Genomic DNA, 15,837 nt, shown 5'->3' on the forward strand with positions numbered 1-15,837 from the left:
CATGTTTTTTCTGTTCATCACATTGAAGATTTCCTGCCATTCCTTCCTGGCCTGCCAAGTTTCATTAGACAGGTCTGTAACCACTCTGATAGGTTTCCCTTTGTACGTGAGGGCCCTTTTCTCCCTAGCTGGTTTCAGAATTCTCTCTTTATCTTTATATTTGCCAGTTTCACTATGATATGTCGTGCCGAAGGCAGATTCAAATTACGTCTTAAAGGGGTTCTTTGTGCCTCTTGAATTTGAATGTCTATTTCTTTTCCCAGATTTGGGAAATTCTCAGTTATAATTTGGTCTAGTATCCCTTCAGGCCCTTTCTCTCTGTCTTCCTCTTCAGGAATTCCTATGATACAGATGTTGTTCTGTTTGATTGTATCACTCAGGTCTCGAATCTTCCTTTCCTGCTCCTGCATCAATTTCTCTCTCTTTTTTTCAGCTTCCTCTATTGCTGTAACTATATCTTCTAATTCACCTATTCTTCTCTCTGCCTCGTCAATCCTTGAGGTGGCTGCCTCCAGATTATTATTCACCTCATCTATAGCCTTTGTTAACTCATCACACCTATTTTCAAAGTGCCTACTAATTGTCTCAGTTGATTCTTTGATGCTTTTCTTAATCCCAGTGATTAATTTTATGACAAGTTTTTAAAATTCTTGATCCGGTATGTTGTCTAGGTCTGCCTTGAGCTGTTCTGTGGCTGTGACTTCTTCCTGGAGGTTCTTCAGGGGAGAGGGCCTTCATTTTGTCATTTTTGCTAGTTTTATGTCTTTTCTCAGCTTTAAAAAGCTCATTGTGCACTGTGCACCTGTTAATATTTCTCTGTTAAAGGAGGCTTATTGACTGTCCAGGGCCTGTCGTTTCAGGAAATATTCTTTTAATGGTGTCTCAGTTTCTCTTGTTGTGCCTTTGAATATTTTATTTCCCTACTCAGCAATATTTGGGACTCGCCGTCATGCACACTTTGGCTTGCTTCTTGGTGTAGCCCTAAGAAGGAAAACAGACAGACAAACACAGAGGGAACAGGAGCACACAAATGCACAGACAAATCAAACAAACACATTAAAAGGGGGAAAGAAAAGAAAGAAAATGGAGAAGAAAGAGATGAAAAGAAGAAGAAAAAATTTAAAAAAAAAAAGGGGGGTCAGAGACAACAAAGGACAGGGGACAGTCTAAAAGTGAATGACCAGTTGAGGGGAGAGGTAACGATGAGATACAGGAGAATATATCTGGATTGCAAGAAGGTAAAAAAAAAAAGGGACAAAGGAGAAAGGAAAATGAGTAAAAATTTAATTATAAAAAAAGGTAATAATAAAAAAAATAAGTACAAAGAAAGAAGAAAAGGAAGAAAAAAAGAGAAAAAAAATTGTAAAAAAAAAAAAAAGCAGCAGCTCCCCCTCGCGGGTAGCCGTGGTTTGGTGGCAGGTCTCAGAGGCTGCTCTCAGAGGCTCTGCCTTAGTGTCTGCAGAGAGTAGAATGGTGGCACGCCAGGCTCCTCTAGAACTAGGCACGATAAGCCACTCCATTGAGTCTGATCTCCTTGTGCCACGGTTGAGCTGAGTTGTATTTTCCAGGCCCGCCTGGGTTCAAAGTTCCAGTCCACGCACTTTTATGCTACCACAGATGAGATGTATTTGCTTTGGTGGCTGGCTTCTTAGGGGGAGGAATGAGTTTGTCTTGGCTCAGGCTGGGATTTTGGCCGCCCCTGCCTGCAGCGAGGTGTACAGCCTGAGGCAAGATGCACAGCAGGAGGTGAAGTGCGCACAGTCACAGACACAACTGCAGATTCCCAACCCCCAGCCACGATCGAGATTGCGTTGGGGGAGGAATGAGTTTCTCTTGGTTTTGCACAGCTGTTGCCCGAGGCGCCATGCGCTGCCGGAAATGAGCTGGAAGGTCTTGCAGCCTGAGAGCGCATGCCCAGGCTTCCATGACTGCCAACTCCCTGTCGGGATCGCTTAGGTGTGAGGGCTATATTTCCCTGTTGGCACCCGGGATTCGGAATTCGCGTGGCCAATGCTGGAGGCGAGATGCGCCGTGGAGATGAGGTGCGTGCTCCCACTCCCAAACCTAGGTTGAAGTGAGCGTCCCTGATGCCTCCACTGCCTCGGCCTCTGACTCCCCGCCAAGATGGCGCAGGGCTGGAAGCTGTTCTTTCCCTTGAGCCACCCGGGTTTGGGACTTGGGCTACCCAGCAGTTATCTATGGAGTGAGTTTCTCTCTCCAAGCACGGTCAAGCGTTCTTTACCTCTTCCCCAGAGACAGTACTATGAGTGTGTTCAGTCTCTCTGTCTCTTCCCTTTGTCTCTCGGGCTCCACGCGTTTGCCCCGTGTTGGGCTGGGGCTCCCACCTCCCCTGCCTGTCTCGGGCTGGCCCGTTCTCCATCTCCCCAGTTCGCATTCACTCACTCAGGCATCTTTGAGGTTCTCTTCTTTCTGGAGTCTGTATTTCCTCCTTCCCCTCTTGCAGATGAGAGTAATGTCCTTCTCAGTTTGCTAGATGGGGCAGACGACATTAACAGAGCTTCCTTCCTCGCCGCCATCTTGGCTACTCCTTAGTGATTTATTTTTATCTTAACAATTTAACATCTGTCAAGTGGTACTGCATTTTTAACACACTCATATCTTTTTTTTCATAAAGTTTATTGTCAGGTTGGTTTCTATATAATACTCAGTGCTCATCTCAACAAGTGCCCTCCTCCATGACGATCACTCTGCTTCCCCTTTCCCCTTCCTCCCCGCTTCAGCCTTCAGTTCATTTTCAATAATCAAGAGTCTCTCATGATTTGCCTCCCTCCATCTCCCTAATTCTTTTCCTCACCCTTTCCCTCCCCTTGGTCCTCTGTTAGGTTTCTCCTGTTAATCTTATGAGTGCAAACATATGGTATTTGTCCTTCTCCACCAGACTTATTTCGCTTAGTATGACACCCTCAGGTCCCACCCACGGTGCTACAAATGGCCAAATTTTATTCTTCTGTATTTCTCCATTGTATAGATAAACCATATCTTCTTGATGCATTCATCAGTTGATGGATATTTAGGCTCTTTCCATGATTTGGCTATTGTTGACATTGCTGCTATGAACATTGGGGTACATGTGCCCCTATGAATCAGCACTTCTGTATCCCTTGTGTAAATCTCCAGCAGTGCTATTGCTGGGTCACAGGGGAGTTCTATTGAGAGTTTTTTGAGGAACCTCCATGCTGTTTTCCAGAGTGGCTGTACCAGTTTACATTCCCACCACCAGAGGAGGAGGGTGCCCATTTCTCCACATCCTCACCAGCATCTATAGTCTCTTGATTTCTTTGATTTTAGTCACTCTGACTGGCGTGAGGTGATATCTCAGTGTGGTTTTGATCTGTATTTTCCTGATGATGAGTGACACTGAGCATTGTTTCACATGCCTGTTGGCCATCTGGATGTCCTCTTTGGAGTGGTGTCTATTCATGTCTTCTGCCCATTTCCTCACTCGATTATTCATTTTTCGGGTGTGGAGATTGGTGAGTTCTTTGTAGATTTTGGATACTAGCCCTTTTTTCTGATATGTCATTTGCAACTATCTTTTCCCATTCTATTGGTTGCCTACTAATTTTCTTGATTGTTTCCTTTGCAGTGCAGAAGCCTTTTCTCTTGATGAAGTCCCAATAGTTCCATTGTTGCTCTCGATTCCTTTGTTTTTGGGGATGTCTCAAGTAGGAAATTGCTGTGGCTGAGGTCAAGGAGGCTGTTTCCTGCTTTCTCCCTTAGGGTTTTGATAGTTTACTGTCCCACATTCAGGTCCTTCATCCATTTTGAGTTAATTTTTGTGTATGGTATAAGAAAGTGGTCTAGTTTCATTCTTCTGCATGTTGCTGGGCAGTTCTCCCAGCACCACCGGTTAAAGAGGCTGTCTTGTTTTCCATCGGATACTCTTTCCTGCTTTGTCAAAGATTAATTGGCCATACATCTATGGGTCCAGTTCTGGGTTCTCTATTCTATGCCATTGGTCTATGTGTCTGTTCTTGTACCAGTACCATAATGTCTTGATGATGACAGCTTTGTAGTAGAGGCTAAAGTCTGGGATTGTGATGCTTCCCATTTTGCTTTTCTTCCTCAATATTACTTTGGCTATTTGGGTTTTTTTGTGGTTCCATACAAATTTTTGCATAGTTTTATCTAGCTTTGAAAAGAATGCTGGTGCAATTTTGATTGGGATTGCATTGAATGTTTAGATTGCTTCAGGTAATAATGACATTTTAACAATGTATATTCTTCCGATCCATGAGCATGGAATGTTTTTCCATTTCTTTGTGTCTTCTTCAATTTCTTTCATAAGTTTTCTATAGTTTTCATCATACAGGTCTTTTACATCTTTGAATAGGTTTATTCCTAGGTATTTGGTGGATTTTCATGCAATCGTGAATGGGATCAGTTTCTTGACTTCTCTTTCTGTTGCTTCATTATTGGTGTATGAAAATGCAACAGATTTCTGTACATTGATTTTGCATCCTGCGACTCTGCTGAATTCATGGATCAGTTTTTATTAAGAAAGGAATCTGTATATTGTCAAATGCCTTTTCTACATCTATTGACAGGATCATATGGTTTTTATCTTTTGTTTTGTTAATGTGATGTATCACATTGCTGGATTTGTGAATATCGAACCAGCCCTGTAACCCAGGAATGAATCCCACTTGATCATGGTGGATAATTCTTTTTCTATGCTGTTGAATTCAAATTGCTAGTATCTTGTTCAGTATTATTGCATCAGTATTCATTAAGGATTTTGGTCTGTAGTTCTCTTTTTTTGTTGGGTCTCTGTCTGGTTTGGGAATCAAAGTGATGTTGGCTTCACAGAATGACTTTGGAAGTTTTCCTTCTATTTCTATATTTTTTGGAATAGCTTGAGAAGAATGGGTATTAACTCCGTTTTAAATGTCTGGTAGAATTCCCTGGAAAGCCATCTGGCCAGGGCTTTTATTCATTGGGAGATTTTGGGTAACTGATTCAATTTCTTCACAGATTATGAGTCTGTTCAGATTTCCTATCTCTTCCTGTTTGAATTTTGGTATGCATGTGTGTTTAGGAATTTGTCCATTTCTTCTAGATTGTCCAGTTTTTGGCATATAATTTTTCATAGTAATCTCTGATGATTGCTTATATTTCTGAGGGATTGGTTGTAATAGATCCATTTTCTTTCATGATTCTGTCTATTTGGGTGTACTCTCTTTATTTCTGAGGAGCCTGGCTAGAGGTTTATCAATTTTGATTATTTTTTCAAAAAACCAACTCTTGGTTTCATTGATCTGTTCAACTGTTTGTTTGTTTGTTTTTTGGACTCTATGTTGTTCATTTCTGCCCTGATCTTTATTATTTCTCATCTTCTGCTGGGTTTGGGGTTCTCTTTGCTCCCCTTCCAGTTCCTTTAGGTGCTCTGTTAGAGTTTGAGTTTGCGCTTTTTCTAGTTTGTTGAAATAGGCCTGGATTGCAATATACTTTCCTCTTAGGACTGCCTTTGCTGCATCCCAGAGAGTTTGGATTGTTGTATTTTGTTTTCGTTTGTTTCCATATATTTTTAAATTTCTTCTCAAATTGCCTGTTTGACCCAATCATTCTTTAGTAGGGTGGTTTTTAACCTTGATGTTTTTGGAGGTTTTCCAGACTTTTTCCTAGGATTGATTTCAAGTTTCATACCATTGTGATCTGAAAGTGTACATGGTATAATCTCAATTCATTTATATATATGGAGGGCTGTTTTATGCCCCAGTATGTGATCTATCTTGGAGAATGTGCCAGGCAGACTTAAGAAGAAGGTGAATCTACTATCTTCAGGATGCAGAGTTCTAAATATATCTATCAATTCCATCTGTTCCAATGTGTCGTTCAGGTCCATTGTTTTTTTTTAGTGATGTTCTGTCTGGTTTATCTATCCATTGCTGTAAGTAGAGTTTTAAAGTCTCTTGTAATTAACACATTCTTATCCATATGATTGTTTCTATTTGTGATTGTTTCATGTATTTGGGTGCTTAAAAATTCATGCATAGTTGTTTATAACTGTTAGCTCTTCCTGATGGAGAGACTCTGTAATGTCCTTCTTCATCTTTTGTTACTGTCTTTACTTTAAAGTCCAGTTTATCCCATATAAGTATGGCTACTCTGGATTTCTTCTGACTTCCAGTTGCATGATAGCCATTTCTGCATCCCCTTCCTTTCAGTCTGAAGGTGTCTTCAGGTCTAAAATGAGTCTCTTGTAGACAGAAAATAGATGGATTTTGGATTTTTATCCATTCTGCTACCCGCTGTCATTTGGTTGGAGCATTCAGTCCATTTACATTCAGTGTTTATTATTGAAAAATGTGGGTTTAAATTCATTGTGTTGTCAGTAGAGTTCATATTTGTAGTGGTGTCTCTGGTATCTTATATTCCTTGCAACATTTCCCTCATAGAGTCAGCCCCTCTTAGGATTTCTTGTAGGGCTGGTTTGGTGGTGATGAATTCTCTCAATTTTTGTTTATTTGGGAACACCTTTATTACTCCTTCTACTTTGAATGATAGGCTCGCTGGATAAAGGATTCTTGGCTGCATATTTTTTCTGTTCATCACATTGAAGATTTCCTGCCTTTTCTTTCTAGCCTGCCAAGTTTTGTTAGATATGTTTGTAACCACTCTGATAGGTTTCCCATTGTATGTTAGGACATTTTTATCCCTAGCTGCTTTCAGAATTCTCTTTTTCCTTTTATTTTACCAGTTTCACTATGATATGTCGTGCAGAAGGTCAATTCAAGTTATGTCTTAAGGGGGTTCTTTGCGCCTCATGGATTTCAATGTCTAGTTCTTTCCCCAAATTCGGGAAGTTCTCAGTTATAGTTTGATCAAGCACACCTTCAGGACCTCCCTCTCCCTCTCCCTCCTATCCCTCTCCCTCTCTTTCTTCTCCTTCAGGAATTCCTGTGATAACAGATATTGTTCTGTTTAACTGTATAACTCAGGTCTCAAATATTCCATTTGTGCTCCTGTATCAATTTCTCTTTTCTCCCTCTCCCTCTGCCCCTCCCTTTCCCCCTCCCCTTCTCCTTCTTCAGGAATTCCTGTGATACAGATATTGTTCTGTTTAATTGTATAACTCAGGTCTCAAATATTCCATTCATGCTCCTGGATCAATTTCTCTTTTTCTCGGCTTCCTCTTTTGCTATAACTGTGTCTTCTAATTCACCTATTCTCCTCTCTGCCTCTTCAATCCGTGCAGTGGCCACCTCCATTTTATCATGCACTTCATTTATAGCCTTTTTAAACCCATCACATCTTTTTTGAAGTCCCCTAGTCTTTGTATCAATAGCTTCTTTGATGCTTTTTTCAGGTCCAGCAATTAATTTTATGACAATTGTTCTAAATTCTTGTTCAGTTATGTTGATTAAATCCGCTTTGAGCAGTTCTGTGGCTGTGACTTCTTCCTGGAAATTCTTTAGAGGACAGTTCTTTCATTTTGTCATTTTGGATAGCATTCTGTCTCTTGTCAGTTTTTGAATGCTCATTATGCACTATGCACATGTTAGTATTGCTCTATTAAAGGAGGCTCATTGACTTTCCAGGGCCTGTTGTTTCCAGAAGTGTTTTTTTTAATGGTGTCTCTTGGTTTCTCTTGTTGTGCCTCTAATTATTTTACTTACCTACTCAGTGATATTTGGGACTCTCCAGCATGTGAACTTTGGCTTGTTTCTTGAGGCAGCCCTGAAAAGGAAAACAAACACACAGGGAACAAAAGCATGCAAATGCACAGACTAATCAAACAAACAAACCAATAGGGGAAAGGTAGAAAAGAAAAAGAAGAAAATAGAAAAAGAAAAAAAAGGGGGGGGAGGACAGAGTCAACAAAAAGACAGTCTAAAAGCGTATAACCAGCCAACGGGAGAGATAAAAATAAGATAAGGGGAAATATATCTGGATGGAGAGAGAAAAAAAGAAGAAAAAAAAGGGGGGGGAAGGTTCACTCTCCTGTGCGGATGGGCATGGTTTGGTGTAGGTAGGTCTCGGAGGTTGTTCTCCGAGGCCCTGCCTTGGTGGCTGTGGGAAGAAGAATGGCGGTGCCTCAAGCTTTGCTTGAACCAAACGCTTTTGAGTCCAAATTCTCTGTGCCACAGGCGAGCCAAGCCGACCTATCCAATCTGTGCTTCGCTTCCAAATCCTAGTCCATGCACTTTAATGCTACTGCCAGAGATGAGATGCACTCCCACTGGCAACTGGCCTCCCAGCCAGGGTAGCACAGGGGGAGCGGGTGGAGGCTGTCTTTTCTGGTGCCACCTGGAATGGGCACTGCCACCGCCGATACCAAGGAAGGATTCGCCAGCTAGATGGGATGGATTTCTCTCCTTGCACCCAGCGGTTATATACAGGGTGACAATATATCTCTTCGTCCAAGGGCGAGTTCTTTATATCTTCTCTAGGGACCGTTCTATGAGCATTTTTAGTATCTCTTTCTCTTTGCCTTGTCTCTCGTGGACACCACAAAGCTCTTCTTATGTTGGCAGGAGTTCCCTTCCCTCTGTACCTGCAGAGCCAGCCCTTTTCTGAATTTCCCCAGTTTGCACTTACTCATTGAGGCATCTATGGGATTATCTTCTTTCTGGAGTCTTTATGTTCTCCTCTCACTTTTGCATATGAGAATATTGTTCCTTCAGTCTTTCTCAGTTTAATAGATGCAGGCGGGTGAAGACTACAGAGCTCCGTAATTCTCCGCCATTTTGCCCCACTCTCTACATTCATATCTTTAAAAAAAGTGTCACTACTAAAATTTTTGAGTGTTGCCCTACCTCTGTATTTCCCATTATTCTTATGTTTGTTATTGTGGTTTTGCATAGCATGGTAATTTTTAGGAAAACCTATGTCATACACTACAGCAGAACTGACTTTACACTTGCCCTTTCCATCAGTAGGCTTTGATTTCATTAGTTATGATTTCATATAAAGTGGGGCATTATATTTTTCAAAATTTTTGTTTTTTAACAAATAAGATATATACCATTCTCTTATGTATAAAGGATTTTACTCTTACTGATGGCACTGGATTTTACAGCTTTAACAATTTACAACAGCAAACAATACATGGGAACTCTTCCATGATCACTGATGAAAGTTCATAAACTACAAGCAAGCTCAAACTTCTATGAAATCAACTGTTTTTCACCTCCAATTACTCAAGTTAAAGTCTGTTTTGGTGTTGTCTAAGAAGGCCAGAGGTTAAACAATTATCTAAAATAATTAAAATCTACTTTACTTACTATTTGAGTGAGAAAAGTAAAAATAACACTAGCAGATGATTAGAAGATAACATTTTAGTGTAGGTGTAGCTTCTAAGAGAGTGACCTTGAAAAATCTCTCTCTGTCTCCATCCCTTCCTCTCCCATATTTCTGGTGGCAGATAGTAAACCAAATTATATTTACTGATTCTTTCAACAGGCATTTATGGAGCACTTACCACCTGGGACACTATGCTAGCTGTAAAAGGCAGAAGCACGTGTAACAGACATGATCCTTACCTTCATGCTAATAGTCCAATGGGGAAGAGAAATATTAATGCAATAATTAAAATCACAATCATTACAAAGGTTAACAAGCAAAAACAGGAGAGAGGTCCTAGGTAGAGGAAATAGCATGTGCAAAGGAGCTCAAAGAAGACTAGCAGATATGACAGAGTAGGGAAAAATGTGGATGAGATGGAACTTAAAAAAGTACAGAGTGGGCTATGTAGTGCCTTTAGGGGCCTTGTTAAAGACATTGATCCTTATCACAAGAGCTATAGAAATCTGACAAAGCAGAAGAGGCTGACATGAGCAAATTTACATTTTGAAAACATCATGCTGGCTGCTCTAAAGCTATATGATTCTAAAGACAGTAAGTACCATATATACAACTATTAATGATCATTAGGAGGGGAAAAGCAGGTACTTTTGGGTCATGTTGTATAATTTAGAAAACATTTTAAAAACTGTCAATATAGCTATTTCTACATATTTCATACCTATAACTTATACATTTCCGTGTTCTTGTTGACCGCCTTTCAAGCAAGTTTGCTTTGGATTTTTTGGAATCTTTTTTCTTTTCTTCATGATCTTCAGAAAAGTCTGGCTCCTGGTTTAAAAATATGATAATAAAATGCACGTTAAAAGGACAGAAAAAAGTTCATTGAAACTAAGTTTTCTAATGTCGGCCTAGGCAGCACAGGTGGAAGATCTGAAGAAATGAGGTGATCCCCTGCCCCAAATTGAATACACACAGAAACATTAAATAGAGAGATTAAAAAGAGTATTGGTGATCAAAGACTGAAGCACTTCTGTATTAAAATTCATACTTTTTTTGAGTTTCTAATTACCTCTTTTAAAACAACCACAATGAAGTTTCTCTGTTGATAAAGATTTTTTTAATGTTTTGTTTTGAGAGAGAAAGAGAAAGAGTATGAGCAGGGAGGGTCAGAGAGAGAAAGGGGACAGAGGATCTGAGGCAGGCTCTGTGCTGACAGCAATGAGCCTGATGTGGGGCTCGAACTCACAAATTGTGAGATCATGATGTGAGCTAAAGTTGGATGCTCAACTGACTGAGCCATCAAGGCATTCCTCCACTGATAAATTTTAACCAATAATTTAACACATATAAGATATTCACTAAATATGCTGAATTAACAAAATAATGGATTTAGAAAAAGAAAGAAGCATGGGCTGAAGGACAGTAACTAAACAAGACCACTTACTTAAGTGTGTGATTTAATTAAGTCTGAATGAAACTGTGTATGAAACTAGGAACATTTCATTTCAAATGAAATGAAGTGCATGTTACATGGACTTTCACTCATGAGACATCCTTAATTATAAATTAGACTAATAAATGTAAAACAATAACCCTCCAAAGGAACCAAATATTAAGAACAAATATCGAAATTTCTAATAACCAATCCCTAAAGTGAAGAATTAAATGCCCTAAGCTACTCTTTTGTTACTTTATATAAATAACATATAAAGAAGCTAAAAACAGATTACCCAACACAAGGCTAAAAAACAAAACAAAACAAAAAAAAAACCCAAACAAACAACCCCCAAAAATGAAAGGAGAATATAAATCCTATGGGGTGAGCTATATAAATCTGATTTGGATGTGGTATTACATTTTGGGGCTATCAGGATATGTTTAATTGTCGTAGTAGCAGCAGTAGTAGTATTTTAGTAAACTCTGCACCCAACATGGGGGTTCAAACTCACAACCATGAGGATCCAGAGTCGCATGCTCTACCTAGTGGGCCATCCAGGCATCCCAGCATATATGTAATTTTTATCATGAGGAAAAATACAGGTGATTTAAGGTCTTAAATTTTATTTTTAATAAGACGGGCATACTATATATTTAAAACTACTCACATTACCCACTGTGAGTGGGTTAATTTTATTTATTTAAGAACATTTTTAATGTTTATTTATTTTTGAGAGAGAGAGAGACACAGAGTGTGAGCAGGGGAGGGGCAGAGAGAGAGACACATGCAGAAATCTGAAGCAGGCTTCAATGTCTGAGCTGTCGGCACAGAGCCTGATATGGGGCTTGAACTCTCAAAACTGCGAGATCATGACCTACTCGGATGCTTAACTGACTGAACCACATGTGTCCCCACAGTGGGTTAATTTTAGAACAATTCTGGTAGTCTCTTCTTTAAAAATACTGCAAACCAGAAACTTACTTGTGGAGGAATGATGTTCTCAATACTGATACCCACATACACCAAGCGTTCTTTCCTTTAAGTGAAAAACAAAAATGCACACAAAATGAGATTTGCTAAAAATAAAATTGTTATGAAAACATCATACACAGACAATACTAAAATTATGATTTCATGGTAATTGCAGAGGCTAGGTCACAGACGTCACCTGTTGTCTATAAAGCTTATCATACTGCTATCTCTAGGGAGGCACACAACTTTGTAATGGTAAAAACTGTAAAAAGATTTAACTGAAAATTGTAGCTTTAGAAGTAATTATACTGATAATATAAAACTTGTAACCTGAAATAGACCAGGACTCGCTGATAAAGTGATTAGATAGTCAATGCTGGACAAACTAGTCTTTGTTATGCTGGAAGTTTTCATACATGTGTACATACAGCTACCATCTCATGGTAATACATATCAATATAAAAAGAATTCTATACAATAGAACCATGTCAAGGTCCCAGTGAATGATACTAAGACCAATCTTTTGCAGAAGAAAAGGCAATGCAGCCAAATGTTTCCACACGCTACTTGCTCCAATGAAGATTATTTTTAGAGCCATTTAACATTTCTCCAAAAATGTGGATTTAGAACACTAACAAGATCTCCATAGTTTCTTTTCAAAGAAACAAACCTTTGTTGATTTTAATTCAACAAATTTCATATAACAAATTGCTACACACAATAGGTGTGTTTTTCCTGGTTCTCCCAGAATTAATTCAATTCACTAAGGACAGATGAGCTGTTATATGTATGTTGAACTGAAAGGAAATAGTAACCACTCCTCCTCCTGTTACTTGGGATGTCCTGGATAGAAGGGTATTAATCATCCAGTCTCCTGGGTCCTTTAGAACACAGCCTTTATTGCCCTAGAAACTCTTGGCTCTGCTAACAAGAATCTTAGGGTCTTTTTGAGATTGGTTATAAAGCTATTTAGTAAAAATTAGCAGGCAAAAAAATGATAAAGTTATTTAAATCAAAACCTAATGAAAAATAGTACAGTTAATGAATTAAAAACTAAGAAAGGCAAGAATCCTACTGGCTGAAGTTAACAGGGAAGGCTTCATGGATAGGTCAGAACTTGAGTTCTCTGTTCCTTTATACTAAATATGTTCAACATTTATCTGTTCTTACACTAAGTTTACTGTTGTAGCAGTTTCCTCTTTTATACCTCAAAATCTCTACTTTCTCTTGATTATTAATATTATCTCCTTAACTCAGCTGAAAAACATTTAGTTCACATCTACCATACAGGGTCATGATTTGTTTCAGGCTTGGGAATCCTAAAAGTAAAAATTACATGGTTCTTGCCCTCACAATTATTTAACAACTGACTGTAGCTCATTATGAATAGGTATAATGGAACCATGAAAAAGGAATTACTTGTTTGAAGAGCTGAGAAAGTCGAGGCTTTAAATAGGTGTTAAACAAGGAGGATCCTGAAGGTAGGCAGTGTTTCTCATCACAGCATTCTCTTGTCTATTAGTCTTACAGAAAGATACATCTTCCGTTCCATCTCACCACTGCCTAGCTCAGAGATCATATTGGGCCCAGGCCTCACGGTTACAAAGAACCACAGCCCTCCTAAAATCTCAGGTTCAGGGAATCTATTCTCTGACTTCTACTCTGATTCTCTGCTTCTACAGCTCACTCCCTCTGGTACACTGATTTCAACAATTCCCGGACTCCAGTGGGACCTCTATACTTTGACCCTAGCATCTTTTCACTGTCCATGACTCCCTTATGTCCTTACTTTCCCTCTTACCTGTCTTAGACTCCACGGTCCATCATTATAAATACTCCTTTGCATACACTTTCAAATTCCTTGTCTCTTTCTCTCCTTCCCTCTGTTACATTACCTGGAAAATTCCAACCCTGATTAAATCCAACTCTCTGCTAGTGAACACTAGTAAAAGTACTCTGAAAGTACAGAGCTATTTGAATTCCCAAGTAATTTCTGGCACCAAGTTCTGGAAGGGATGTTTACAAACCAGTTGGAGGGACTTTTGAAACATCAAATTTCACAGAGCATCACAGCTCCAGCTCTGTAGATAGTGGCTAGCTGGTCACTAGTTAGTCACTGACAAATCCTTTTTCACCATACTTTAGAGCCCTTTAACATAGAGACAACATAATATACTTCCTGTTGATTACATTGCCTGGCATAAAGTGGATGCTCACTAAATGCTGAATAAATACATCAACAAGGGGAAAGATGCCCTTGTTCTGGGCTCGAAGCTTCTAGTAGGAGTGCTACAGAAATTATTTCACAGATTTTTAAAAGAATGAATAAAAATGATCATTTAAAAGAAAAGATGAAGTCACCTGGAAATTACATTTGATGTATTTGCAACTTTACAAATATAAATATTTTGCTGTTTAGAGCCCCCAAGATTCATATATATCAGGAGCTATGTATATTAGGAGCTATAAAAAAAACTGTGCTACCCAGATTATTGGAGAGAATTAAAAAATAATAGCAATGATTCAGTTAACTGGCATTGTACCAGACTGGTCTCCTTGTAACAACTTTGATCACACCTTTCTGTGATCCAATCTCAAAAAGGATTTAGTGATCTAAAGTCACGATTGTAGATGTCCTCTTAAAGGATGACATGTAAGTAGAGAGGACTATCAAACGTAGAAAAAAAGCAAATGAGTTAGTAAATGGGAGACCACTAGTGTGAACAAATATTGTGGCATATTTGAACATAAATTTCTAAAATCTCAAGATTTTAAATATTCCTTAATTGCAACAGTATACTTTATAGTATGTGAGGCAACAGTATAAAATATTTAACCATTTTTCCAAATATAAAAGCCATAAGCATTGTAAATCTCCAAAAAACAAGCAGATATAATTTGAGTATCAGACAAATCCTTAGGTGGTTTACATACTTGTCGTTTAGAGAATATATTTTTTTCCAAGCCCTTAAAGGCTGAACCTATTAAATATCTACATGGCTGAGTCAAATCAGCTTCAGGACATAAGAAAACTGCTCATTTCTCAGAAGGATAGGCAGATATCAAAAAGAATAAAGAAAATGCCTAATTTTTATGATGATGTAATTTGAAGCATCCTTAAGTTAGATTTTTTCCAGTGTCAAAAATAAAAACAAGGACAACCCTGAGTATCAAAGAGGCCTAATAATTATATAGAGGACTATTACCCAGTTTCTAAATACAAAGCTATTTAGATAATGATTTAAAACAATGAAGTATTTTAATCTCCTAGTCAACGTTAGACTAATTTTGTCTCTAAGCCAAGTAGCATCCATTATGAACCAGAGAGCCCAAGCTGACTAGTAAGAACAAAAACAGGATCTGGAGACTGAACCCAGAGAGCGCAGTGTACCGAGTGAAGTCCATGGATTACCAAATGAGCTAGCTGACTGCCTTTAGAAAGCAAGCTACACTTTGGGGGGAAGACTGTGGGATAGCAGGTAAAAGTTACAAGACAGCAAATGAAGGTACTAAGACCAACCAGGAGACAGTGCTTAGATTTTCTCATACTAAGCACAAATGGGCATCAAATTCTACTGCTTAATCTTCTGAAAATTCTTTTTAACATGCCTCACTTTCTTGTATAACGAATGCCCTATTTCAGGCCTCACTGGCTCTCCTAGACTTTATTGCAGCAGTCTTGACTGTAATTCCTTCTTCTTGGGGTTACCAGGGCATTTTTTCTGAAATAAAAATCTGATCATACTTACCTCTCCTTTGCTGGCTCTCTTACTACTCTATAAAGAATACTTCAAATTCCCGACTCAGACAGGCCAAACTGTTCACAATTCAGTTTCAGCCCACTTTTACAGCTTCATCTCCTACCACTCTCCCGCTCTCATGTTCAAACTTTGTCCTCCTTGCATTTGGCTCTTTGCCTGAAATACCCTTTCTCTGCATGTCTAACCCTATGTTATCTTCCAAGGACTTGTCCAATGAACCAAATTCCTAACAGAACTAAAATACCCCTCCTCAGTGTTCTTGTATTGCTCTGAACAAACCTTGATCGATTTTACTGTATCACTGGCTCCTGTGACTGTATTCTGACAGAGCTGAGCTCCACCTAAGGAGAGCTGTGGCTCACTCACCTTTTCTCTTCACTTTAGTACACAGTAGGC

The 15,837-nt window shown here is 39.0% G+C and overlaps 1 protein-coding gene across 1 annotated transcript in view; it reads right to left on the minus strand.

Annotated features, from left to right (window-relative positions):
* Nucleotides 1–15,837, minus strand: part of RSF1 (remodeling and spacing factor 1) — a 165,809-nt gene that overhangs the window by 18,175 nt on the left and 131,797 nt on the right. Inside the window, exons 10-11 of the mRNA XM_029915208.1 lie at nt 11,690–11,744; nt 9,989–10,098 (exon numbers count right to left, since the gene is read on the minus strand). Coding sequence (XP_029771068.1) covers nt 9,989–10,098; nt 11,690–11,744 — 165 coding nt within the window. The remainder of the gene's footprint in view (nt 1–9,988; nt 10,099–11,689; nt 11,745–15,837) is intronic.

Source organism: Suricata suricatta, chromosome 11 (assembly GCF_006229205.1).
Source record: "Suricata suricatta isolate VVHF042 chromosome 11, meerkat_22Aug2017_6uvM2_HiC, whole genome shotgun sequence".
Taxonomy (NCBI): Eukaryota; Metazoa; Chordata; class Mammalia; order Carnivora; family Herpestidae; genus Suricata; species Suricata suricatta.